This window comes from Hyperolius riggenbachi, chromosome 3, assembly GCF_040937935.1.
Source record: "Hyperolius riggenbachi isolate aHypRig1 chromosome 3, aHypRig1.pri, whole genome shotgun sequence".
Lineage (NCBI taxonomy): Eukaryota > Metazoa > Chordata > Amphibia > Anura > Hyperoliidae > Hyperolius > Hyperolius riggenbachi.
The window spans coordinates 8,236,486-8,263,101 of record NC_090648.1 but is presented as its reverse complement, the minus strand read 5'-3'; the positions used below and the strand labels follow the sequence as shown (position 1 = coordinate 8,263,101).

Here is a 26,616-nt window from a genome sequence, read left to right as displayed (position 1 = left end):
AATATTTGATTTCTAAGCCGTAGTTTGGCGAAGCGTAATTGCGTAAAACTACGCGTAGTTCCAACGTAGCAAAGTTGGCTGACTACGACCATTCCTGCCGCTACATGCCGAACCCGAGCACCCGGGAGACAACAGACTGTACGCCATTCATGGTTTCTTCGACAGATTACCCTATCTGTGTGCCTAATAAATGAATCCCCAACCAGTACCTGTCTAGCCTTAGCTGCACTCCTATTCCCTTTCTCGTTGCAGCGGTATCACAACAGCACCACAATACACTGTGTGTTCCACTGTACCAGCACAGCTCCTCAGGTGTCAAAACAATATCCTGCAAGGACCTGCTTCAGCACTCTGTGGTTTAGTATATCAGAGTTTTGTTTGATCATCAGGCTTCGGCTTCTGCAGTGTCCCGCATCTGCCCACCATCTGATCCTCCTGTGCAGTCTATGAACCACCTGTGTGCCTTCCTGCTGGTATCCACCTTTACAGGCTTGCAAGCCACACTCTGTTTAGCTCCTCAAATGCATTTTATCATCAATATCAGACTTGTCAGCCCCCTGATGCATTTGGGGATCATTCAAATCAATTTTCACAAAAACTACAGGGTCTTTTTGGACCTTGTCCCCACTATTCATCTTAACATACCCTAAAAAAAATTGTGATTTTATCATTCTAGCATGTATGAGGGCTTTGCTATTAAAGGGACTTGTAACGATCGGTGGGCGCAGTGAGTATCTGATTACCAGTGATCTGCAGTATCACCGGAAATACAGATATATACCAGATTATAAGTGATCTGCAGTCTCACCGATAATCCGATATACAAACTAACCTCTGTTCACCGGAGTAGAGTGTAGTGATTGGTGCGACAGTAACTCAGAGGACAAGCCTCTTGTGCGGCAAGGAGTACTGCACAGGTTCCTTCCGCAGATCTGAGCTCTCCAAGACGGGAGGAGTCAGACTGACAGTAGGAAGGGAAGTCCGAGAGTGACACTCAGGAGGAAGTGTCACTAACAGGACGGGGAACCGCCTCCAAACGTGAGGTCGGTTCTCGAGGTCGGACAAGCCAGGTCGTATACAGACGGACAGATAAAGTACAAATTCAGTAGGCAAAGGCGGAGTCTAAGTACAGGCAGGGTTCAGCAACGGGGTATCAGATATATCGGGGTACAAAATCAGGAGGCAGAGGCGGAGTCAAAGTACAGGCAGGGTTCAGCAACAGGGTATCAGATATATCGGGGTACAGAATCAGGAGGCAGAAGCGGAGTCAAAGTACGAGCCGAGGTTCGGCAGCAGAGTATCAGAAATAACGAGGTACAAGGTCAGAGTTCAGGAGAATAGTCGAGGCAGGCAAAAGTCATAACAGATAATCACAATCAAACTAGTACTTTAGCTATCAAAATCTAGCTAAGTGTAGGATTACAGCTCCAGCTGGTCCCGGCACACTTATGGATCTGACTACAGATCTGGGTGCTAATATGTGATTGCAACGCCAGACAAAGAGCAAGTGAACAACCAGCAGTATATATACTCTAGGACCTTTCCAGGACCTCCCTAATTGCTGGTCCAATGAGAGCAGTGGAATTTGTCAGCTGACCCAGCTGGTCAGCCGACTCCCTTCTAACTGCTATTTAAACTCTGCCTCTGTGCTCGCGCGCGTGTAAGTCTGAATCTTGGTGGGCTATCAGTCCCAGCCACACCAGTACTGTCTTGCAATGTATCTAGTGAACCAAGTGCGGGAGCCGCCTCCAATGCGGATTCCGCCGTTCCCAATGCGGATTCCGCCGTTTCCAGTGCGGATTCCGCCGCTCTGCCTGAGCGGCATGCAGCGTTTTTTTCCGCGTTGTGGCATCCTGCTAGACGCGGAAACAGCCGCCTCACCTTGCGAGGCCGCGGCTTTTCCGCGTTTCATTACAGTACCCCCCCCCCCCCCCCCCGAGGAGTGGACTCCGGACAACTCCTACCAGGCTTCTCGGGGTGTAAGGTATGAAATTCTTCCCTCAACTCATCCGCATGCATGCGAGTCCCTGGGACCCATTGCCTCTCCTCAATGCCATACCCCTTCCAGTGTACCAGGTACTGTACCGAGTTCTGGACAATGCGTGAGTCCAAAATTTTCTCTATTTCGAACTCGGGTTGGCTGTCCACCAGAACCGGAGGAGGCGGAGTAGGGCCCACATGGACTGCGGGTTTGAGCAGAGACACGTGAAACGACCTTACGCCCCGCATGCTGGCAGGAAGATCAATAACGTAAGTGACGTTGTTAATTCTCCTAGTCACGGAAAATGGACCCACAAACCTGGGGCCCAGTTTGGCAGAAGGCTGCTTCAAGGTCAAGTGACGTGTGGACACCCAGACTAAATCCCCTGGCTGAAATTTCCATTCCACAGACCGTCTCTTGTCCGCTTGACCCTTCTGATTCTGGAATGCCTTCTGCAAGTTCCCCTTAACGATTCCCCAATTGTCCCTCAGTGACCTCTGCCAATCCTCCAGTGCTGGAAAAGGAGAAGAGACAATTGGAAAAGGGGAGAATTTGGGTGACCTCCCTGTCACAATCTGGAATGGAGAGAAACCAGACGAAGAATTCTTTAAATTATTTTGTGCGAATTCCGCAAAGGGTAAAAATTTTACCCAGTCACTCTGAGCTTCCGCAACGTAACATCTCAGGAATTGCTCCAAAGACTGATTAATTCGTTCAGTCTGCCCGTTTGTCTGTGGGTGGTAGCCTGACGAAAAAGACAATTTCATGCCCATCTGGTTGCAAAATGCCCTCCAGAATCCAGACACGAATTGGACTCCCCTATCTGACACGATGTCTTCCGGAATGCCATGCAGCCGGAAGACGTGAATGATGAACAATTCGGCCAGTTCTTGGGCCGAGGGGAGTCCTTTCAGAGGCACAAAATGGGCCATTTTGCTAAAACGGTCGACTACCACCCAGATGACCGACATGCCTTCAGACCTGGGCAATTCCCCCACAAAATCCATGGACAGGTGGGTCCATGGCTCACTCGGGGTGGGCAAAGGCTGCAACCTTCCTACAGATGCAAGCTGGGAGGGTTTACTCTTGGCACATACCGCACACTCCCTGACATACTCCTTGCAATCTGTTGCCAAAGAAGGCCACCAAGCGTACCTGGCAATCAGATCCTGCGTTCTGGCAGCTCCAGGATGACCAGCATTCTTATGGTCATGAAAGAGTTGCAGGATTTGTAAGCGAAATGGTAGAGGGATAAACATGACCCCTTCAGGTTTTCCCTCAGGAACATCCTGCTGAAAGGGACCCAACACCTCTGTCCAATCCTCCCAGGTTTCCGTGGCAGCTAATACTAGTTTCTGTGGGATGATGGACTCAGGAGCGGGGGACTGTGCTGTCTCTGGTTCAAAACACCTGGAGAGGGCATCCGCCTTGGTATTCTTACTACCTGGAGTATACGTAATCAGGAATGTGAACCTCGAGAAAAACAGAGACCATCGGGCCTGCCGAGGGCTTAATCTCTTAGCCCCCTCGATGTATTCCAGATTCTTGTGGTCGGTATAAACCGTGATCGTGTGCTCTGCTCCTTCTAGCCAATGACGCCATTCCTCGAAGGCTAACTTAATGGCTAGAAGCTCCCTGTTGCCTATATCGTAGTTTCTCTCCGCAGGAGAAAACCTCAGAGAAAAATAGGCACACGGGTGTAATCTACCCTGTAAGCCTGAACGCTGAGACAGCACAGCTCCCACTCCAACCTCTGAGGCGTCTACCTCAACAACGAAAGGAAAAGAAGTGTCCACGTGTCTCAGTATGGGTGCTGAGCAGAACAGTTCTTTTAACGTAGAGAATGCCTGTAAAGCCTCAGGAGGCCAGTGAGTGGTGTCTGCCCCTTTCTTTGTAAGACTGGTGAGGGGTGCGACTACTGTGGAGTACCCCTTTATGAACCTCCTATAATAGTTTGCAAACCCCAAGAACCGTTGCAAAGACTTCAACCCCACCGGCTGCGGCCACTCCAGTACCGCGGAGACTTTGGCAGGGTCCATAGACAGGCCCGAGGTGGAGATTATATATCCCAGAAAGGCGACAGACGTAACCTCGAAAATACACTTCTCAAGTTTTGCGTACAACAAATTCTGCCTCAGCTTGTCCAGTACAAATCTGACATGGGATCTGTGATCAGGGAGATTGTTAGAAAAGATAAGAATGTCATCCAGGTAGATTAACACAAACTTTCCCAACACCTCCCTAAATACCTCATTAATGAGTTCCTGGAAAACGGCCGGGGCATTACATAACCCGAAGGGCATCACTAGGTACTCGTAGTGCCCGCTAGGTGTATTGAAGGCCGTTTTCCATTCATCGCCCTTTCTTATGCGCACCAGATTGTATGCACCCCGTAAATCCAGTTTCGAAAAAATCCTCGCATCAGTGACCTGTGTGAACAAATCGTCTATTAACGGCAACGGGTAGCGATTCTTCACTGTGATTTTATTTAGGCCCCGGTAATCGATACATGGTCGCAAACCCCCGTCTTTTTTCTTAACAAAAAAGAAGCCTGCCCCGGCCGGCGACCGGGACGGGCGAATGAAGCCCTTGGCCAAGTTTTCACTGATATACTCCTGCATGGCTAGTTTTTCAGGTCCAGACAGATTATACAAATGGCCTCGAGGGGGCATACAACCAGAACGGAGGTCAATGGGGCAGTCGAAAGGGCGATGCGGGGGCAATTTATCCGCAGCCTTAGGACAGAACACGTCAGCATAATCCGAGTACTGTTCAGGTACTCCTTCCACTTGTACCCTGGTTTGACCTATCGTCAGCCTCCCTAAACACTGCTGGAGACAACGAGGTGACCATGCTGTTAACTGCCCCGTGGCCCAATCTATCTGTGGTGAATGGATTTGTAACCACGGCATGCCTAGGATGATTGTGGAGGTAGACATATGTAATACAATGAACTGTAGTTTCTCTTTGTGCAGTACCCCTATAGTGACTCCCACTTCTGATGTCTGTGATAACGGATGATTCCTCTGCAGAGGGGAATCATCCACTGCTGTAACCTGGACGGGTGGTTTTACTGGGGTGAGTGGAATACCCAACCTTTTAGCAAACTCAAAGTCCATAAAATTAGCTGCAGCGCCAGAATCAACAAAAGCTTCTGTGAGCTCGGTCTTACCTTCCCATGTAATCGTACACGGGAGGAGCAACCGTTTATCCTCTAGTGACAGCTCCGACCGACCAATCTGCATTGACTCGGGAGAAGGTGGGGTCACTGGGGTTGTGGCGCAAGACACCATTCTGACATGGTGACTACCCCTGGTTTGTCTTTGATAGCGCAACCTGCGGTCGATTCGAATGGCCGCTGAGATGGCCTCATCGACTGTTCTGGGCTCGGGTTGACTTAACATTAGGTCGGAGACCTCATCCGACAACCCAGATAGGAAGTAATCTAAGAGGGCATAGGTGTCAAACCTGGCCGTAACTGACCACCTACGAAATTCGGCCGCGTAATCTTCGACTGCACCCCTGCCTTGCCGTAAAAGCTTAAGCTTCCGCTCAGAGGTCGCAGCAAGGTCAGGGTCGTCGTAAATTACCGCCATGGCCTTAAAGAATTCCCCTACCGAGGTCAGAGCTCTATCTGTGGGGGGTAGGTTGTACGCCCAGGACTGGGAGTCGCCAGTTAACAAAGTTTTAATAAAGATGACCCGTTGGGTCTCAGTCCCCGAGGATCGGGGTCTCAACTCGAAATAAGATAACACTCTACTCTTAAAATTCCGGAAGTCAGACTTGTGGCCAGAAAATTTGTCTGGTACGGGCATACGTATGTCATCACTAGGAGGGGATCGCACTGAATCAACTGACGTCTGGAGGGTTCGCACAGAGCCTGATAGGACATCAATCATAGTCTTGTGGCTACCCAGCACTTGGTTGATGTTTTCCACCGAAGTGGCAAGTGCGCCCAGACGGTCAGTGTGTGCGTCCATTTGCATTTTTGGTCTGGCGTTCTGTAACGATCGGTGGGCGCAGAGAGTATCTGATTACCGGTGATCTGCAGTATCACCGGAAATACAGATATATACCAGATTATAAGTGATCTGCAGTCTCACCGATAATCCGATATACAAACTAACCTCTGTTCACCGGAGTAGAGTGTAGTGATTGGTGCGACAGTAACTCAGAGGACAAGCCTCTTGTGCGGCAAGGAGTACTGCACAGGTTCCTTCCGCAGATCTGAGCTCTCCAAGATGGGAGGAGTCAGACTGACAGTAGGAAGGGAAGTCCGAGAGTGACACTCAGGAGGAAGTGTCACTAACAGGACGGGGAACCGCCTCCAAACGTGAGGTCGGTTCTCGAGGTCGGACAAGCCAGGTCGTATACAGACGGACAGATAAAGTACAAATTCAGTAGGCAAAGGCGGAGTCTAAGTACAGGCAGGGTTCAGCAACGGGGTATCAGATATATCGGGGTACAAAATCAGGAGGCAGAGGCGGAGTCAAAGTACAGGCAGGGTTCAGCAACGGGGTATCAGATATATCGGGGTACAGAATCAGGAGGCAGAAGCGGAGTCAAGGTACGAGCCGAGGTTCGGCAGCAGAGTATCAGAAATAACGAGGTACAAGGTCAGAGTTCAGGAGAATAGTCGAGGCAGGCAAAAGTCATAACAGATAATCACAATCAAACTAGTACTTTAGCTATCAAAATCTAGCTAAGTGTAGGATTACAGCTCCAGCTGGTCCCGGCACACTTATGGATCTGACTACGGATCTGGGTGCTCCCACATATGTGATCGCAACGCCAGACAAAGAGCAAGTGAACAACCAGCAGTATATATACTCTAGGACCTTTCCAGGACCTCCCTAATTGCTGGTCCAATGAGAGCAGTGGAATTTGTCAGCTGACCCAGCTGGTCAGCCGACTCCCTTCTAACTGCTATTTAAACTCTGCCTCTGTGCTCGCGCGCGTGTAAGTCTGAATTTTGGTGGACTATCAGTCCCAGCCACACCAGTACTGTCTTGCAATGTATCTAGTGAACCAAGTGCGGGAGCCGCCTCCAATGCGGATTCCGCCGTTCCCAATGCGGATTCCGCCGTTTCCAGTGCGGATTCCGCCGCTCTGCCTGAGCGGCATGCAGTGTTTTTTCCGCGTTGTGGCGTCCTGCTAGACGCGGAAACAGCCGCCTCACCTTGCGAGGCCGCGGCTTTTCCGCGTTTCATTACAGGACTCTGAGCAGTGAATAAAATCTAAATCTGAACTTACCTGGGGTTTTCTCCAGCCCACCGAAGGTCAGGAGGTCCCTCAGCGTCCTTCTGGCTCTTCTCCCAGGCCCTGCTCTGAAATGGCTCCCGTTGTGTATCCGGGTCCAGATCCGTTGCGTGAAAATGCATCAGATCCGGACCTTACGTTCAGGTTTTGAAAACGGGTCCCCGCAAACGCAGACGGATCCGTTTTTTGATTAGGTGAAGACAGCTGCTATTTTTAAAATTGCTGTCCGTGGCTCCGTTTTTAGGGGCTGAAAAACGGAGCCACAGATACGTTTCCGGACCTAGTGTGAACCAGATCTTAGAAAACTTTTGCTAAAGTTTTTTAGAAGGTAACACATATTTCTACTCACCAGTATTCCTGAGCTGTGACACTTCCACCGAGGAGCTCTTCTCTGCAGAGGAGACAGAAAATATGGTAAGAATTAATTAAAAAAATCTCTCACCGTGACTGTGTGAACAGAACTACAGTGATACAACTGCAAACACACTAACTCAGGGGAAGGCTGAAGGAAGCTTCAATAGGAAAGAGCTGAAGGAGAAACACAACTGGCTCAACACACATTTTTATTGAGCTTTGTAATAAAGCCAGTGCTAAGTTTTTTTGTGTGTGTTTTTCTTATTACTGTTTATTCAATTTTCATTCCCATACAGATAGAGTATCAATAACAAAGTAATATATATAATATATATATATATATATATATATATATATATATATATATATATACATATATATATACATACATACATACATACATATATAAATAAATATATACATACACCCACCAAGAGAGTATCCTTACTTTGTCGCACCGGTGGGGCTTGCGTGAACAAGTAGTCCTGGCAGTGGTTGAGCAGGTGAAATGACTGAGCTTTTATATTTCCTCACTGGTCATGTGTTGCTATGCCAGAGAAAATATGCCAGAGAGTCAAGAGGTGTAAAATCTGTTGCTGTATGAATGACTTTAACCACTTCCCAACTGAGGGGTTTTACCCCTTGACCACCAGAGCAATTTTCATCTTTCAGCGCTCCTTCCATTCATTCGTCTATAACTTTATTATTACTTATCACAATGAAATGAACTATATCTTGTTTTTTTTGCCACCAATTAGGCTTTCTTTAGGTGGGACATTATGCCAAGAATTATTTTATTCTAAATGTGTTTTAATGGGAAAATAGGAAAAAATGTGGGAAAAAATTTATTATTTTTCAGTTTTCGGCCTTTATAGTTTTTAAATAATGCATGCTACTGTAATTAAAACCCATGAAATGTATTTGCCCATTTGTCCCGGTTATAAAACCGTTTAAATTATGTCCCTATCACAATGTTTGGCGCCAATATTTTAATTGGAAATAAAGGTGCATTTTTTTCAGTTTTGCGTCCATCCCTAATTACAAGCCCATAGTTTATAAAGTAACAGTGTTATACCCTCTGGACATAAATATTTAAAAAGTTCAGTCCCTAAGGTAACAATTTATGTATTTTTTTTTATTTATTTTTTTTTTTTTAATTACAAAAAAGAAAAAAATGGGGAGTGTGGGAGGTAAGGAGTTAATTTTTTGTGTAAAACTAATTTATTTGTATGTGAAAAATGCTTTAGGGTGTAGTTTTACTATTTGGCCACAAGATGGCAACAGTAACTTTTTGTTTAATGCGACCTGCAAGTGTCCTTCCGGATGCTTGCAGGAAGTACTAGGAGGCTGGGAAAGTTTGTTTTTTTTCACAATGATTGCGCTGCTTATCGGAGAAGCAGCGGATCATTGCGGGGCTTAGATCAATGAACAGGAATGGATTTTCCCGTTCATTGATCTCCGGGCGAGTGGCCGGCAGCGTGTTTATGAGCGGGAGTGCGCACTAGAGCGAGCGGGAGCGCGGGCAGCGGCGGGAGCGCGGAAAGTACGGATTTCTCCATCCCTGGTGGTGAAAGGATGGAAAAAGGGACGGAGAAATCCGTACGTGTGGGGGTAAAGTGGTTAATGATCTTGGTCCAGGATTGTATGCTTCTGCTTCTGATAGGGCAAACCAGGGTTTCAAACGCTGCCTCAAGTCTCCCCCTTTCAGTGACTTCATTATGGGGGTGCAGGGAGGGGTGCAGCACTTGTGGTTGTCACTATGACAGGAGGGGTGACACCCAGGGGTAAATGCCGAGTAATCACATTGGAGCTTAATTAGAGTGACCAGATTTTTGTGGGTCCAACCTGGGATGGGGGGGGGGGCGCGCGCGCAGCACGCCATGGCAAAAAATAGGGGGGGCTGTGGCGCTCGCAGTGCGCCTCGGCGGAAAATGGGGGTGGGGGCCGAGGCACGATGTGCGCGCCGCGCCGACAAATGGACATGGCTATGACATTGTATGGGCGGAGCTAACATAATGATGTAACAGCGAGGCATAAGAAAGCAGTGTTTACGCCATGATGTGGTCAAACGAGAATTCACATCATGGGTGTGCAGAATGCAGAAACTGTGTGATGCTATTTAATAGTATACCGTAACCCCAAAGCAGCAAACATAGCCAACTATGACCATTAAATAATAAATGCAGCAACAGTTACCCCGACACCAGAAAAAAACGCAATGTGGGCAACATGTCAGCCCAAAATAAACGCAATGTGAGCAACATTTCAGCACAAAATAAACACAATGGGCTTGATTCACAAAGCGGTGCTAACTGTTAGCACGCCTGTGAAAACCCCCTTAGCACGTCTAAACAAGCTTTTCACGCATAAAACTTTACGCGTGAAAATAAATGCAATGGGCAACATGTCAGCACAAAATAAACGCAATGTGGGCAACATGTCAGCACAAAATAAACACAATGTGAGCAACATTTCAGCACAAAATAAACGCAATGTGGGCAACATGTCAGCACCAAATAAACGCAATGTGGGCAACATGTCAGCAGAAAATAAACGCAATGGGCAACATGGCAGCACAAAATAAACGCAATGTGGGCAACATGTCAGCACAAAATAAACGCAATGTGGGCAACATGTCAGCAGAAAATAAATACAATGGGCAACATATCAGCACAAAATAAGCGCAATGTGGGCAACATGTCAGCACAAAATAAACGCAATGCGGGCAACATGTCAGCACAAAATAAAAGTAATTTGGGCAGCATTTCACCTTGAAAAAAAAGCATTTACTCACCTGACAGAAGTCTTCTGCTCCCGGGACCATCTTGCTCCTGCTGCCTGGACAGTCTCCCTCGCTGACAGGCAGAGCAGGGCTACGGCAAGATGGTGCCCGAAGCCCTGTACTGGAGACACAAATAGTCTCCAGTACAGGGCTTCGGCAGCCATCTTCCCTTAGCCCTGCTCACCAGCCGGAGAATATGCAGGCTGGAGCGTGGCTGCGGGCTATGAATTGGCGCAGCGTCTATCAGACGCTGCAGCCAGTTCATGCGATCGAGCGGTGGCCAGCGTCCCGAGGCCGGGACGTCCTGTGGCTAAAAGCGGGACATTTCCCAGGACCTCATGCAGCATGGGACAGCAGGCCCCGAAGGCAGGACGCGTCCCGGGCAATGCGGGACGTATGGTCACCATAGCTTAATGTCTCATCTCTCCAGCCAGCATGGCCCCCCACCTTCCTTGATTACATTGTCCTCTGGTCTCCATGGCTGCCCACAGCTCTGTCTCTGCTGCAGTGATCCTCTGGCATGCTTCGTCAGTCTGTGCCTGCCTGCAGGGAGCACAGGAGAGGCACCAGCAGGGAGGTACAGGGGGCTGGAGAGCTCTGTCTCTGCTGCAGTGACCCTCCACCATGCTTCATCAGTGTGTGCCTGCCTGCAGGGAGCACAGGAGAGGCACCAGCAGGGAGGTACAGGAGGCTGGAGAGCTCTGTCTCTGCTGCAGTGATCCTCCACCATGCTTCGTCAGTGTGTGCCTGCCTGCAGGCAACACAGGAGAAGCACCAGCAGGGAGGTACAGGAGGCTGGAGAGCTCTGTCTATGCTGCGCGGTGATCCTCCGCCATGCTTCATCAGTGTGTGCCTGCCTGCAGGGAGCATAGGAGAGGCACCAGCAGGGAGGTATAGGAGGCTGGAGAGCTCTGTCTCTGCGGCGGTGATCCTCCGCCATGCTTCATCAGTGTGTGCCTGCCTGCAGGGAGCACAGGACAGGCACCAATAGGGGGTACAGGAGGCTGGAGAGCTCTGTCTCTGCTGCAGTGACCCTCCGCCATGCTTCATCAGTGTGTGCCTGCCTGCAGGGAGCACAGGAGAGGCACCAACAGGGGGGTACAGGAGGCTGGAGAGCTCTGTTTCTGCTGTGGTGACCCTCCGCCATGCTTCATCAGTGTGTGCCTGCCTGAAGAGTATAGAGGAGAGGCACCAGCAGGGAGGTACAAGAGGCAGGAGAGCTGAGTCTCTGCTGTGGTGATCCTCCGCCATGCTTCATCAGTGTGTGCATGCCTGCAGGGAGCACAGGAGAGGCACCAGCAGGGAGGTACAGGAGGCTGGAGAGCTCTGTCTCTGCTGCAGTGATGCTCCACCATGCTTCATCAGTGTGTGCCTGCCTGCAGGGAGCACAGGCGAGGCACCAGCAGGGAGGTACAGGAGGCTGGAGAGCTCTGTCTCTGCTGCAGTGATCCTCCACCATGCTTCATCAGTGTGTGCCTGCCTGCAGGGAGCACAGGCGAGGCACCAGAAGGGAGGTACAGGAGGCTGGAGAACTCTGTCTCTGCAGCGGTGACCCTCTGCCATGCTTCATCAGTGTGTGCCTGCCTGCATGGAGCACAGGAGAGGCACAAGCAGGGAGGTACAGGAGGCTGGAGAGCTCTGTCTCTGCTGCGGTGACCTTCCACCATGCTTCATCAGTGTGTGCCTGCCTGCAGGGAGCACAGGAGAGGCACCAGCAGGGAGGTACAGGAGGCTGGAGAGCTCTGTCTCTGCTGCGGTGACTCTCCGACATGCTTCCTCAGTGTGTGCATGCCTGCAGGGAGCACAGGAGAGGCACCAGCAGGGAGGTACAGGAGGCTGGAGAGCTCTGTCTCTGCTGCGGTGACTCTCCGACATGCTTCCTCAGTGTGTGCATGCCTGCAGGGAGAACAGGAGAGGCACCAGCAGGGAGGTATAGGAGGCTGGAGAGCTGTGAGAAAGGGATAAGGAGGATGCCTGGTGCAAGACAACAAAGTATTACACTTCTCTTTACTTGCTCTGCATTGTTGGGGGAGGGGGGGGGGCAAAGACAACCTAATATAAAAAAAGTCACCTAATACTTCTACCAGGGATCCCACCTACTGCTGCCACCAAGTATCATGTAGGGGACTTCATGTTTACTTTTGTCTAGGGCCCCTAAAACCAAGCCCCTCATTAGGTGTAAGCAAACCCTCCCTCCACCCCTTGATATAAACTATCCCGAGGATCTATTGCAGGGCTCCATTTCTACCCACACACATCGGCATGGACATAGGCATAGTACGGCTAAACACATTCCATCTGCTAGCCAATAGGTGCTCTGAACATACTGTCTACAGTATAAAGACACTGCTTTGTATTTGATCTGAGGAAGCGGACTGTGTTCTGCGAAACGCATTATCATTGATAGTGTCTGAATAATAAACATTTTGTTTGAAATTGGCTTTGCCTCTTCCTTTGAGGTAAGCCATTTTTATTAATTATATTATATTGTATATTTTTTGTTATTTTTAGTCACATAATATAGATATACTGTTCATCCACCACCACCTATTTTTTGGGGCGCCTTCTCCCTCCCAGTTGTTGTGGTTCACATCGGTTCAGTTCCAGGAATGGTCGTAGTCAGCCAACTTCGCTACGCTGGAACTACGCGTAGTTTTATGCAATTACGCTTCGCCAAACAACGGCTTCGAAATCAAATATTCGCTTTGTATGCATTTCGTAGAATACGCGTTAAAATACGCAATTACGCGTAGTGCGAAGGAAAGTGTATGCGGATGCTTATGCCTGTATGCAGAAAATTTAACGCATTAATTCCTCTTTAGATGCTTATACCGGGAACTCTTCTATGTGTACAATCCCCTTTCCAATGCGTAAAATTGTAAGCATACAATCGTACGCGGAAAAATAGACGCGAGTAATGCATACGTAGTTCACTACGCAATACACATGTTAACTACGCATAGTAACTATGCATAGTAAGCGTAAGCTACGCGTAACGGTACTTCGCTACGCGTAAATTCGTAAGCGTAGTTCTGCAACTTCACCTACGAACTAGGATGCGTAGATGCAAACTACGATGCGTAAATTCGCACTGGCGTAGTTTCTGCTCATCCCTGTTCAGTTCATATCTGTCAGCAATCAGCAACAGGAAGTGCAGAGGAAAGCAAATGTTTGAGAAAAATTGTAAATTCTGCACCAAGTGAATTTGTGGGAGCAGGAAATAAGGGCGCCAGCTGAGGGTGGACAAAAAGGGCGCCGCCATAGACTTTAATGCAATTATCGTTAGTACGGCGGAAAAAGCATGATAAAAAGGGTGCAGCAAAAAATTTTTGTTAATAACACTATACCATTATATTTTTTTGATGTAGTTATAGCGGTAGTTTGAGAAGTTTATAGCGGTATAGTTTTTGTCATATTATTTTGTTAATAAGCACAGATTTTCTGTTTTCAAAGTTATTATCGTTAATATATCTAAAAGCGTGTTTGTGCAGAGGGAGTGGTTAGTGTTAGACAACACCAAGGGGAGTGGTTAGGGTTAGGCACCACCTAGGCGGTGGTTAGTTTTAGGCAACATTGGGGGGGGGGGGGGGTGGTTAGGGTTAGGCACCACCAGGGGAATGGTCAGGGTTAGGCACCACCAGGGGGATGGTTAGGGTTAGGCACCACCGGGGAAGTGGTTAGGGTTAAGCACCACTAGGGGAGTGGTTAGTTTTAGGCACCACCAGGGGAGGGTTCTGTGTGAGGGTAGGGTTGGGTTATGTAGTATTGACGAAAAACGTTACCATATTTAACGTTAATATTTATTCGTTATTATTTCTAGTTTGTTTTTTGGAACAGTAATTATCGTTAATAAAGCTTGACATTGATGATTCTCGTTAGCAAACTTCATTAATACCTGGCGCCAAATTTGTTAATAACCCCGGCCCTTTTTTCACGGCGCCCTTTTTTCATGCATGCAAATTTGCACACTGTTTGCACAAGCCCAGCTCTTGAGATTTCCCCTCCAACTTTGGTCACATAATCCTCATATTGACACGTTATTGACTTACTGTCTGTTTCCTGTTTGAGTTTTGCGAGCTGGGAAGTCAGATCAGCGATGGTTTCCTGTTTGAGTTTTGCGAGCTGTGAAGTCAGATCAGCGACTGCAAGAGGAAAAAATACAAGATTATAAAGTGATTGGAAAGAAATCCCAAAACAAATTAGCCTATCCTGATTTCTGGAGGCCCAGATTGCCATTATACCTAAAGTATATAAAGATAACACTCAAATTAAGAACTACAGACCCATTTCACTACTAAGTATAGATTTGAAACTTGAAACTTAATGATATTCTACCCCACATCATACAAAAGGACCAAGTAGGATTCATTCCTGGAAGACAGGCAGCTGACAATCAGGAAGGTATTGGACATTGTAGATTATGCAAACTCCAAATCAACAACATTACAGCTTCCAGCTCTTGACATACAAAAAGCTTTTGATACAATAGAATGGGAATATACTGTATGTTTAAAACTCTTGAACATAGATGGTTTTTGGGCAATTTTATAAATATATTAAAAGCTATATATTCAAATCCCACAGCATACCTAAAACTCCCAACTAACTCACATGACAAAATGTATATTAATAGGGTGCCATATAGGGATGCCCATTGTCCCCGGCAATTTTTGCTGTGGTATTGGAGCCCCTAGCTGAGTCCATTGGAAAATCTCAGGACATTAAGGGAATATTATTGGGTGATTATGAATGTAAATGCAATCTTTTTGCAGATGACATCTTATTAACCCTCACTTCACCTCACACTACTTTACCCATGCTGACCAATATTCTAAACACATTCCAAGAAATTTCTGGCCTAACAGTTAACTTAGCAAAAAATCTGAAACTATTTTCTGCAATACACCACCATCCATACAAAACTCTCTAATTAAACACTTTGGCTTCAAATCCCTACTTCTTATATTAAATATCTGGGTATCAATATAACTATGGTAATAACAGAGATTTATTATATAAACATAACTATACCCCATTACTTAAAAAAAAAACTTAAAGAGAACCCGAACTGAGAATGAAAAGTCAAAATAACCATACACAGGTTACTTACCTCCTGTGTAGTCTACTCCTCAATCTCTTTCTCCTCTCCTGCGTCCCGTTTGTCCACTGTGATCAATGGAATTATCTGTCCTCCATTTTGAAAATGGCCATTGCCCCATAACAGCTTCCTGGTCAGCACACTGTTAAACTGTAATATCGCCCACATGAGCCATAAGGAAACATAGATATTACCTTGCACATTCAGTTGTAACTGACAGCAGCTGATATATAACTGACAGCAACTGGTATATTTCAGTTCTGACAAAATATTGTCAGAACTGGAAGGGATCATACTGTAAAGGTGCCCATACACTCGTCAGATTGGCAGCAGATAGATAAGAAATGCATCTGATGATCTATCTGATGCGTTTTTAGAACATTTTTTACCAGGATAGAATTCCAATAGATTTCAGTTTGAAATCTATTGAAATTCGATCTGATGGCATTTTTTTGCCATCAGATTTCCATTAAGGCCAATGCAAACTGATAAGCAATCTCATCAGATCGACCTAAATTTTCCACCCTGCCAGTTCGATGAAAATCCATCGAAATCGATCGAAATCGGCCATCGATCGGTCGATTGGCCAACCGATTTGCAAACGATCAATCGATCGATCGATCGGGATCGATCGGTCGGCCAGAAAATCGGCTGAGTGTATGGGCCCCTTAAGAAGAAAATGGTGAGCTTCTGTGAGGAACTGATGGTGAGGTAAGTATGTAATATTAATTTGCAGCTACGTCATGTGTTTATTTTAAATAATTTTACTCAGTTCAGGTTCCCTTTAAGGAAGACCTCCAAAAATGGAAAAGTATGAGTATATCCCGGACGGGTCGGATCAATTCATTTAAACTGATGCAACTACCCTAACTTCTCCACCTCTTCCGCTCTCTCCTTATCCATCTACAAAATTATGATATACTAAAGTTACAAAAATAATTAAGCACTTTCATTTGGGATGGTAAAAAAACAAGAATTTCTCATAAAATTATGCTTTTATCAAAAAGAGACGGAGGACTTTCTGTACCTGACCTAAAAAAAAAATATTATATTGTTATTATATTGCTGCTCAATTTGCACAAATTCCATTAACAGAAGGAGGAGTCACTTGTCCACTTTGGTTACAGTTGGAAGAATCCGTCATCACACCCTTTACTTGGCCAGGTGTACTCTGGTGCTACACTAGATACCTTCCTAAATCCTGCCTCCCTTCTATGACTCATACCCTTAAAGAGTAACTGTTAGCAATAAAATACACACTTAGTTCTACATTGCAGGCTGATATATTAGTAAAAAAGGATGTTAATCAGGCAATTGAAAAGTTTAAAATCATTCTTACTTTTTTTTTATGTGCAGTTTCTCTCCTCATGCCCCCAGGCTCTAAGAAGGTACGCACGGCCGCAGAAGAGAAGTGACAGGCATGCTGAATCAGCCTGATCTACGCATCGTAGTTCGCATCTGCGCATCGTAGTTCGTAGGCAAAGTTTCAAAACTACGCTTACGAATTTACACGTAGCGAAATAACGCTACGCATAGTTTATGCCCGCTACAAGTAGGTAACGTGTATTGCGAATTAAACTACAAATGCGATGCTTGCGTATATTTTTCCACGTACAATTGTATGCTTACAAAATTACGCATTGGAAAGGGGAATTTACGCATAGAAGAGTTCCCGGTGAAAGCAATTAAAGAGGAATTAATGCAGAATTTTTTCCGCATAAGGGCATAAGCATCTGCACACACTACGCTTCGCACTACGCATAATTGCATATTTTAACACGTAGTGCACAAAATGCATACAAAGCGAATATTTGATTTTGAAGCCGTAGTTTGGCGAAGCGTAATTGCGTAAAACTACGCGTAGTTCCAGCGTAGAGAAGTTGGCTGACTACGACCATCCCTAGTTCCGTATAACACTTTGATTCAAGTTTCAAGTGTAGAGAAATAGATGTTGTACACTCAATGATTCCATATATAAAAATATATGGAATCATTGAGTGCACACCAGGTTTTGTCGTCCATAGTAACCGCAAGGTCATTTTCCCAATCCTTCATGTACTTGTGTTTATAATCTGGTTTGGCGAAGCGTAATTGGGTAAAACTACGCGTCTCCATTCAACTGAAAAAAGGAGGCACTTACAATTCATTTGTGGTGATTGCGATGAGATGCCAAAGAGGTGACTCTGAATACACAGAATGGACCATCTGCTCCATCTCCTCACACATTGCCAGTCACTCCGAGAAGGAGAGACCAGAGACAGCTTTCCTGCTACTTTTTTTTTCTTTTTTTCTACCATATCCCATGTTCATGCCAGGAACTGCCAGAGTAGAGCCACCCTCAGGTAGACAACAGCTTGAAATAAAGTCCACCTCCTTCCTCTCTGGACTCATGTACTGAGAATACCCCAGCAAATGCACCATAATATTTATAAAGACTTATTCCTACCATTATTCTTTAGACTGGACACCGCATCCATGTTGCTCTTCTCTGAGGAGGAGACAGAAAAACACAGAAGATGAAAAGAAGATAAAATAATTTTTAAGAGAAAACAAACACTTTTTAAACCCCCAATTTCCCTTCATTGCATGCCATGAGGTTTTGTGGCATTTTGGATGAACTTTAGCTTGAGAATTCTTTGTTCCTGTCTCAGAGCCCTGATCAGCTATGTTCTCTGGTGGCCTCCAGGCCAGAGGAGCTTAGTAAATCCAGGCCATGGAGTGGTTTCTGCAAAGGACCTGTCTCTTCCAGAGATAATCATAGGAGTAGCTGTATTTCTGTGTCAGATGATCCTTTGTTTATGAAAACCCCATGCCAGAATTATATGTTTCCTCATCTCATGATGTGGTCACATGATTAGGTACGTACAGTATGAGTGACTTACTTCCTGTCTCTTGTCTGAGGTTTGCGAGTTGTGAGGTGAGGCCGTTGACTACAAGAGATAAAAAAGAAATACAAATGTTTACAAAATGTTATTTATAGAGAAAAAAATTAGGCAAAGAGCCAGAACATCTCATCTGGTGGACATAGTGTGGCCCCACCAGTCTGCAATAAGCTATTCCAGCCATCAGGTTATATGAAGGCAAACCACTTGTCCAGAGCCAGATTAAGGCTAAATGGGGCCCTAAGCAAAGTAACTGATTTCGGCCCCCCATCATGTCGTAATAGAATCAGAAGATGCAGCTGCACAGCAACATGCCGCAAACACCGGGGCAGCCGAGCTACTGGTTGCTATGGGCAACAGCCCGCTTTCCTCTGTGGGTGCACAATGCAGGGAATAGCAGCGGCAAAATGCAGAGTGAGAGATGAATGGCTGGGACATTTGCACTCAGGGGCTGGGGCACCCCTGTGAAGAGGGCGCCAGATATCACAGCAGCAGCACTTTCCCCCTGCATCTCCAGCCTGGCAATAGCAGAAAGCTCTGGACACCGCCAAACCGGAAGCCGTTCCCCAGACAGAATTACACAACCACCCCCACCACCGAACAACCAATTTCCTCCCAAACTAGACAGTCACCATGCAGCCTCCCTCCCAGTGAATACAATAGTCCAGCAGAGAAGGCAGCCGCAGCGGGGGAGAATGACAGCACCAGATGACTCACATTCACCTATTGCAATCCAAGCAATAGAGGTCCCGTCATCCGGAGCCCATCTGTCTCCTCTAGAGTGCTGATTCCCCAGACAGAATTACATAACCACCCCCACCACCGAACAACCGATTTCCTCCCAAACTATACAGCCACCATGCAGCCTCCATCCCAGTGAATACGATAGTCCAGCAGAGAAGGCAGCCGCAGCGGGGGAGAATAACAGCACCAGATGACTCACATTCACCTATTGCGATCCAAGCAATAGAGGTCCCGTCATCCGGAGCCCATCTGTCTCCTCTAGAGTGCTGCCGCTCTGTTACTACTACTATCACTACTTCCTACTTCCTGTCTGATCTGAGAATCAGGAAGTTCAGAACGATGTGGCTGCACTGTAGAAGAGACAGATGGGTTTCAGATGACGGGATCTCTATCGCTTGGATCATGGATAGGTGAGTGAGCGTTTGCCATCTGCTGCTATCATCCTTCTTGCAGCTGTGGTTCTCTGTGGGAAGGGAGGGAGGAGTGGGCAGCGGCAGAGCGCACAGTAGCAGGAGGAGGTCCTAGGAGGAGAGCCTGGCTCTGAAGACAATCAGCAGCGCACGGCATCATTTGACAAGACAAATAACATTTATATCGCGCTTTTCTCCTGGCGGACTCAAAGCGCCAGAGTTGCAGCCACTAGGACGCGCCCTATAGGCAGTAGCAGTGTTAGAGAGACTTGCCTAAGGTCTCCTACTGAATAGGTGCTGGCTTACTGAACATGCAGAGCCAAGATCGAACCCTGGTCTCCTGTGTCAGAGGCAGAGCCCTTAAAGGGACTCCGAGCAGTGCCTGTGGGTATGCCTTTAAGCATACCCACAACTAATTAATTACATCCTCACACCTACCAGCATGATATTTGTAATTATATCCCCCTGGGTTCCTTATATTTCATTGCATCGTGCTGAATCGAGCTGCCGACTTTGGAGAAAAGTCGTCCTGTGGCCGCGATTTCGATCGCAAAAATAGCGAAAACTAAAAGGCATAGGGCAGCTGTTTATATATCATTGGAAAGAGGAGAAATAGAGCTTTAACCTCTTGCCGACCAGGGTATTTTGCAGTGATCGGTGCTGCGTGGGCTCTACAGCCCGCAGCACCGATCAGGAGTGCAGCAGACTACCCCCCTTTTTTCCCCACTAGGGGAATGTCCTGCTGGGGGGGGTCTGATCGCCGCCGGCTGCATTTGCGTAGCGGGGGGGGCTCTTCAAAGCCCCCCTCTGCAGCGTTCTCTGCCGTCTCGACCGCTCCCTCCCTCTCCCTCCCCCTGTGAGCTGCGCAGGATGGATTTCGGTCCTGCGCATTGAAGGATAGGCTTCAGCCTATCATATGCCGGCAATCCCCGGCCAATCAGAAGCCGGGGATCGCCGATCTGCCTTACGGCGCTGCTGCGCAGCAGCGCCGTATGATGTAAACAGCTGTTTACATTTTGCCGGCGAGCTGCAATCGGCGGCTCTCCGGCTGTTCACGGAGACACCCTCCGTGAACTGACATGGAAAGGTTTCCATGGTAACCCGCAGACGACCAGTTTACGCCAATCGGCGTTAGCTGGTCGTCAAGAGGTTAAAATGATATGCATCTTTCCATAGTTACTGCACTGCTCAGAGTCCCTTTAACCATTATACCATCCAGCCACCGCTGACAGGATGGCGAGGGCTGGTTTATGTGCTGATGGGGCCCCTTTGACTCTGAATGGGGCCCCAAGCGACTGCTTTTGTTGCCTGGTTGGTAATCCGTCCCTGCACTTGTCAAATCCACAGTCACTAGAAGCTAAATACAAGACATTGGCCCATATGCAATTCACTTTTCACCTGAATTTTCTCCTAGGAGATAAGTTTTCATCTTCAATTTAAAATAACTTTCCAGCACTTTTCAACTAAAAAAGTACCAAAAAGCAAGGTAAAAAGTACTGCCAAAATTATTTTGAGTATTTTCCTGCTTGCTGGAGGCTTAAAAGGCATTTTATTGACACATTTAAAAATATCACCTAGGAGAAAACTCAGGTGAAAAAGTGAATTGCATATGGCCCATAATGTTTCCTCTACCACTCTACCAACATTTCCCACCAGGAGTTCACTCACTTTGATACCACCAGGAGTTCGCTCACTCAGCTCCCACCAGGAGTTCACTCACTCAGCTCCCACCAGGAGTCCACTCACTCAGCTCCCACCAGGAGTTCACTCACTCAGCTCCCACCAGGAGTTCACTCACACAACTCCCACCAGGAGTTCACTCACTCAGCTCCCACCAGGAGTTCACTCACACAACTCCCACCAGGAGTTCACTCACTCAGCTCCCACCAGGAGTTCACTCACTCAGCTCCCACCAGGAGTTCAGTCACTCAGCTCCCACCAGGAGTTCACTCACTCAGCTCACACCAGGTCACTCACTCAGCTCCCACCAGGAGTTCACTCACAAAGCTCCCACCAGGAGTTCACTCACTCAGCTCCCACCAGGAGTTCACTCACTCAGCTCCCATCAGGAGTTCACTCACTCAGCTCCCACCAGGAGTTCACTCACTCAGCTCCCACCAGGAGTTCACTCATTGAGCTCCCACCAGGAGTTCACTCACTCAGCTCCCACCAGGAGTTCACTCATTCAGCTCCCACCAGGAGGTCACTAACTCAGCTCCCACCAGGAGTCCACTCACTTCGATACCACCAGGAGTTCACTTACTCAGCTCCCACCAGGATTTCACTCACTCAGCTCCCACCAGGAGTTAACTCACTCAGCTCCCACCAGGAGGTCACTCACTCAGCTCCCACCAGGAGTTCACTCATTGAGCTCCCACCAGGAGGTCACTCACTCAGCTCCCACCAGGAGTTCACTCATTGAGCTCCCACCAGGAGGTCACTCACTCAATTCCCACCAGGAGTCCACTCACTCAGCTCCCACCAGGAGTTCACTCACTCAGCTCCCACCAGGAGCCCACTCACTCAGCTCCCACCAGGAGTTCACTCACCCAGCTCCCACCAGGAGTTCACTTACTCAGATACCACCAGGAGGTTACTCACTCAGCTACCACCAGGAGTTCACTCACTCAGCTACCACCAGGAGTTCGCTCACTCAGCTCCCACCAGGAGGTCACTCACTCAGCTCCCACCAGGAGTTCACTCACTCAGCTCCCACCAGGAGTCCACTCACTCAGCTCCCACCAGGAGTTCACTCACTCAGCTCCCACCAGGAGTTCACTCACACAACTCCCACCAGGAGTTCACTCACTCAGCTCCCACCAGGAGTTCACTCACACAACTCCCACCAGGAGTTCACTCACTCAGCTCCCACCAGGAGTTCACTCACTCAGCTCCCACCAGGAGTTCACTCACTCAGCTCCCACCAGGAGTTCACTCACTCAGCTCACACCAGGTCACTCATTCAGCTCCCACCAGGAGTTCACTCACACAGCTCCCACCAGGAGTTCACTCACTCAGCTCCCACCAGGAGTTCACTCACTCAGCTCCCATCAGGAGTTCACTCACTCAGCTCCCACCAGGAGTTCACTCACTCAGCTCCCACCAGGAGTTCACTCATTGAGCTCCCACCAGGAGTTCACTCACTCAGCTCCCACCAGGAGTTCACTCATTCAGCTCCCACCAGGAGGTCACTCACTCAGCTCCCACCAGGAGTCCACTCACTTCGATACCACCAGGAGTTCACTTACTCAGCTCCCACCAGGATTTCACTCACTCAGCTTCCACCAGGAGTTAACTCACTCAGCTCCCACCAGGAGGTCACTCACTCAGCTCCCACCAGGAGTTCACTCATTGAGCTCCCACCAGGAGGTCACTCACTCAGCTCCCACCAGGAGTTCACTCATTGAGCTCCCACCAGGAGGTCACTCACTCAATTCCCACCAAGAGTCCACTCACTCAGCTCCCACCAGGAGTTCACTCACTCAGCTCCCACCAGGAGCCCACTCACTCAGCTCCCACCAGGAGTTCACTCACCCAGCTCCCACCAGGAGTTCACTTACTCAGATACCACCAGGAGGTTACTCACTCAGCTACCACCAGAAGTTCACTCACTCAGCTACCACCAGGAGTTCGCTCACTCAGCTCCCACCAGGAGGTCACTCACTCAGCTCCCACCAGGAGTTCACTCACTCAGCTCCCACCAGGAGTCCACTCACTCAGCTCCCACCAGGAGTTCACTCACTCAGCTCCCACCAGGAGTTCACTCACACAACTCCCACCAGGAGTTCACTCACTCAGCTCCCACCAGGAGTTCACTCACACAACTCCCACCAGGAGTTCACTCACTCAGCTCCCACCAGGAGTTCACTCACTCAGCTTCCACCAGGAGTTCACTCACTCAGCTCCCACCAGGAGTTCACTCACTCAGCTCACACCAGGTAACTCACTCAGCTCCCACCAGGAGTTCACTCACACAGCTCCCACCAGGAGTTCACTCACTCAGCTCCCACCAGGAGTTCACTCACTCAGCTCCCATCAGGAGTTCACTCACTCAGCTCCCACCAGGAGTTCACTCACTCAGCTCCCACCAGGAGTTCACTCATTGAGCTCCCACCAGGAGTTCACTCACTCAGCTCCCACCAGGAGTTCACTCATTCAGCTCCCACCAGGAGGTCACTCACTCAGCTCCCACCAGGAGTCCACTCACTTCGATACCACCAGGAGTTCACTTACTCAGCTCCCACCAGGATTTCACTCACTCAGCTTCCACCAGGAGTTAACTCACTCAGCTCCCACCAGGAGGTCACTCACTCAGCTCCCACCAGGAGTTCACTCATTGAGCTCCCACCAGGAGGTCACTCACTCAGCTCCCACCAGGAGTTCACTCATTGAGCTCCCACCAGGAGGTCACTCACTCAATTCCCACCAGGAGTCCACTCACTCAGCTCCCACCAGGAGTTCACTCACTCAGCTCCCACCAGGAGTTCACTCATTGAGCTCCCACCAGGAGTTCACTCACTCAGCTCCCACCAGGAGTTCACTCATTCAGCTCCCACCAGGAGGTCACTCACTCAGCTCCCACCAGGAGTCCACTCACTTCGATACCACCAGGAGTTCACTTACTCAGCTCCCACCAGGATTTCACTCACTCAGCTTCCACCAGGAGTTAACTCACTCAGCTCCCACCAGGAGGTCACTCACTCAGCTCCCACCAGGAGTTCACTCATTAAACTCCCACCAGGAGGTCACTCACTCAGCTCCCACCAGGAGTTCACTCATTGAGCTCCCACCAGGAGGTCACTCACTCAATTCCCACCAGGAGTCCACTCACTCAGCTCCCACCAGGAGTTCACTCACTCAGCTCCCACCAGGAGCCCACTCACTCAGCTCCCACCAGGAGTTCACTCACCCAGCTCCCACCAGGAGTTCACTTACTCAGATACCACCAGGAGGTTACTCACTCAGCTACCACCAGGAGTTCACTCACTCAGCTACCACCAGGAGTTCGCTCACTCAGCTCCCACCAGGAGGTCACTCACTCAGCTCCCAACAGGAGTTCACTCACTCAGCTCCCACCAGGAGTCCACTCACTCAGCTCCCACCAGGAGTTCACTCACTCAGCTCCCACCAGGAGTTCACTCACACAACTCCCACCAGGAGTTCACTCACTCAGCTCCCACCAGGAGTTCACTCACACAACTCCCACCAGGAGTTCACTCACTCAGCTCCCACCAGGAGTTCACTCACTCAGCTCCCACCAGGAGATCACTCACTCAGCTCACACCAGGTCACTCACTCAGCTCCCACCAGGAGTTCACTCACACAGCTCCCACCAGGAGTTCACTCACTCAGCTCCCACCAGGAGTTCACTCACTCAGCTCCCATCAGGAGTTCACTCACTCAGCTCCCACCAGGAGTTCACTCACTCAGCTCCCACCAGGAGTTCACTCATTGAGCTCCCACCAGGAGTTCACTCACTCAGCTCCCACCAGGAGTTCACTCATTCAGCTCCCACCAGGAGGTCACTCACTCAGCTCCCACCAGGAGTCCACTCACTTCGATACCACCAGGAGTTCACTTACTCAGCTCCCACCAGGATTTCACTCACTCAGCTTCCACCAGGAGTTAACTCACTCAGCTCCCACCAGGAGGTCACTCACTCAGCTCCCACCAGGAGTTCACTCATTGAGCTCCCACCAGGAGGTCACTCACTCAGCTCCCACCAGGAGTTCACTCATTGAGCTCCCACCAGGAGGTCACTCACTCAATTCCCACCAGGAGTCCACTCACTCAGCTCCCACCAGGAGTTCACTCACTCAGCTCCCACCAGGAGCCCACTCACTCAGCTCCCACCAGGAGTTCACTCACCCAGCTCCCACCAGGAGTTCACTCACTCAGATACCACCAGGAGGTTACTCACTCAGCTACCACCAGGTGTTCACTCACTCAGCTCCCACCAGGAGTTCACTCACTCAGCTCCCACCAGGAGTCCACTCACTCAGCTCCCACCAGGAGTTCACTCACTCAGCTCCCACCAGGAGTTCACTCACTCAGCTCCCACCAGGAGCCCACTCACTCAGCTCCCACCAGGAGTTCACTCACTCAGCTCCCACCAGGAGCCCACTCACTCAGCTCCCACCAGGAGTTCACTCACCCAGCTCCCACCAGGAGTTCACTCACTCAGATACCACCAGGAGGTTACTCACTCAGCTACCACCAGGTGTTCACTCACTCAGCTCCCACCAGGAGTTCACTCACTCAGCTCCCACCAGGAGTCCACTCACTCAGCTCCCACCAGGAGTTCACTCACTCAGCTCCCACCAGGAGTTCACTCACTCAGCTCCCACCAGGAGTTCACTCACTCAGCTCCCACCAGGAGGTCACTCACTCAACTCCCACCAGGAGTTCACTCACTCAGCTCCCTCCAGGAGTTCACTCACTCAGCTCCCACCAGGAGTCCACTCACTCAGCTCCCACCAGGAGTCCACTCACTCAGCTCCCACCAGGAGTTCACTCACCCAGCTCCCACCAGGAGTTCACTCACTCAGCTGCCACCAGGAGTTCACTCACTCTGCTCCCACCAGGAGTTCACTCACCCAGCTCCCACCAGGAGTTCACTCACTCAGATACCACCAGGAGTCCACTCACTCAGCTCCCACCAGGAGTTCACTCACTCAGATACCACCAGGAGGTCACTCACTCAGCTACCACCAGGAGTTCACTCACTCAGCTCCCACCAGGAGTTCACTCACGCAGCTCCCACCAGGAGTTCACTCACCCAGCTCCCACCAGGAGTTCACTCACTCAGCTCCCACCAGGAGCCCACTCACTCAGCTCCCACCAGGAGTTCACTCACCCAGCTCCCACCAGGAGTTCACTCACTCAGATACCACCAGGAGGTTACTCACTCAGCTACCACCAGGAAATCACTCACTCAGCTCCCACCAGGAGTTCACTCACTCAGCTCCCACCAGGAGTCCACTCACTCAGCTCCCACCAGGAGTTCACTCACTCAGCTCCCACCAGGAGTTCACTCACTCAGCTCCCACCAGGAGGTCACTCACTCAACTCCCACCAGGAGTTCACTCACTCAGCTCCCTCCAGGA

The 26,616-nt window shown here is 49.1% G+C and overlaps 1 protein-coding gene across 1 annotated transcript in view; it reads right to left on the bottom strand.

Moving 5' to 3' along the window:
• The window catches only part of LOC137561142 (C-type lectin domain family 10 member A-like), a 102,104-nt gene that overhangs the window by 23,268 nt on the left and 52,220 nt on the right, over positions 1-26,616 (bottom strand). Inside the window, exons 10-12 of the mRNA XM_068272404.1 lie at positions 18,357-18,404; positions 14,426-14,518; positions 7,590-7,631 (exon numbers count right to left, since the gene is read on the bottom strand). Of these exons, the coding sequence (XP_068128505.1) occupies positions 7,590-7,631; positions 14,426-14,518; positions 18,357-18,404 (183 nt within the window). The remainder of the gene's footprint in view (positions 1-7,589; positions 7,632-14,425; positions 14,519-18,356; positions 18,405-26,616) is intronic.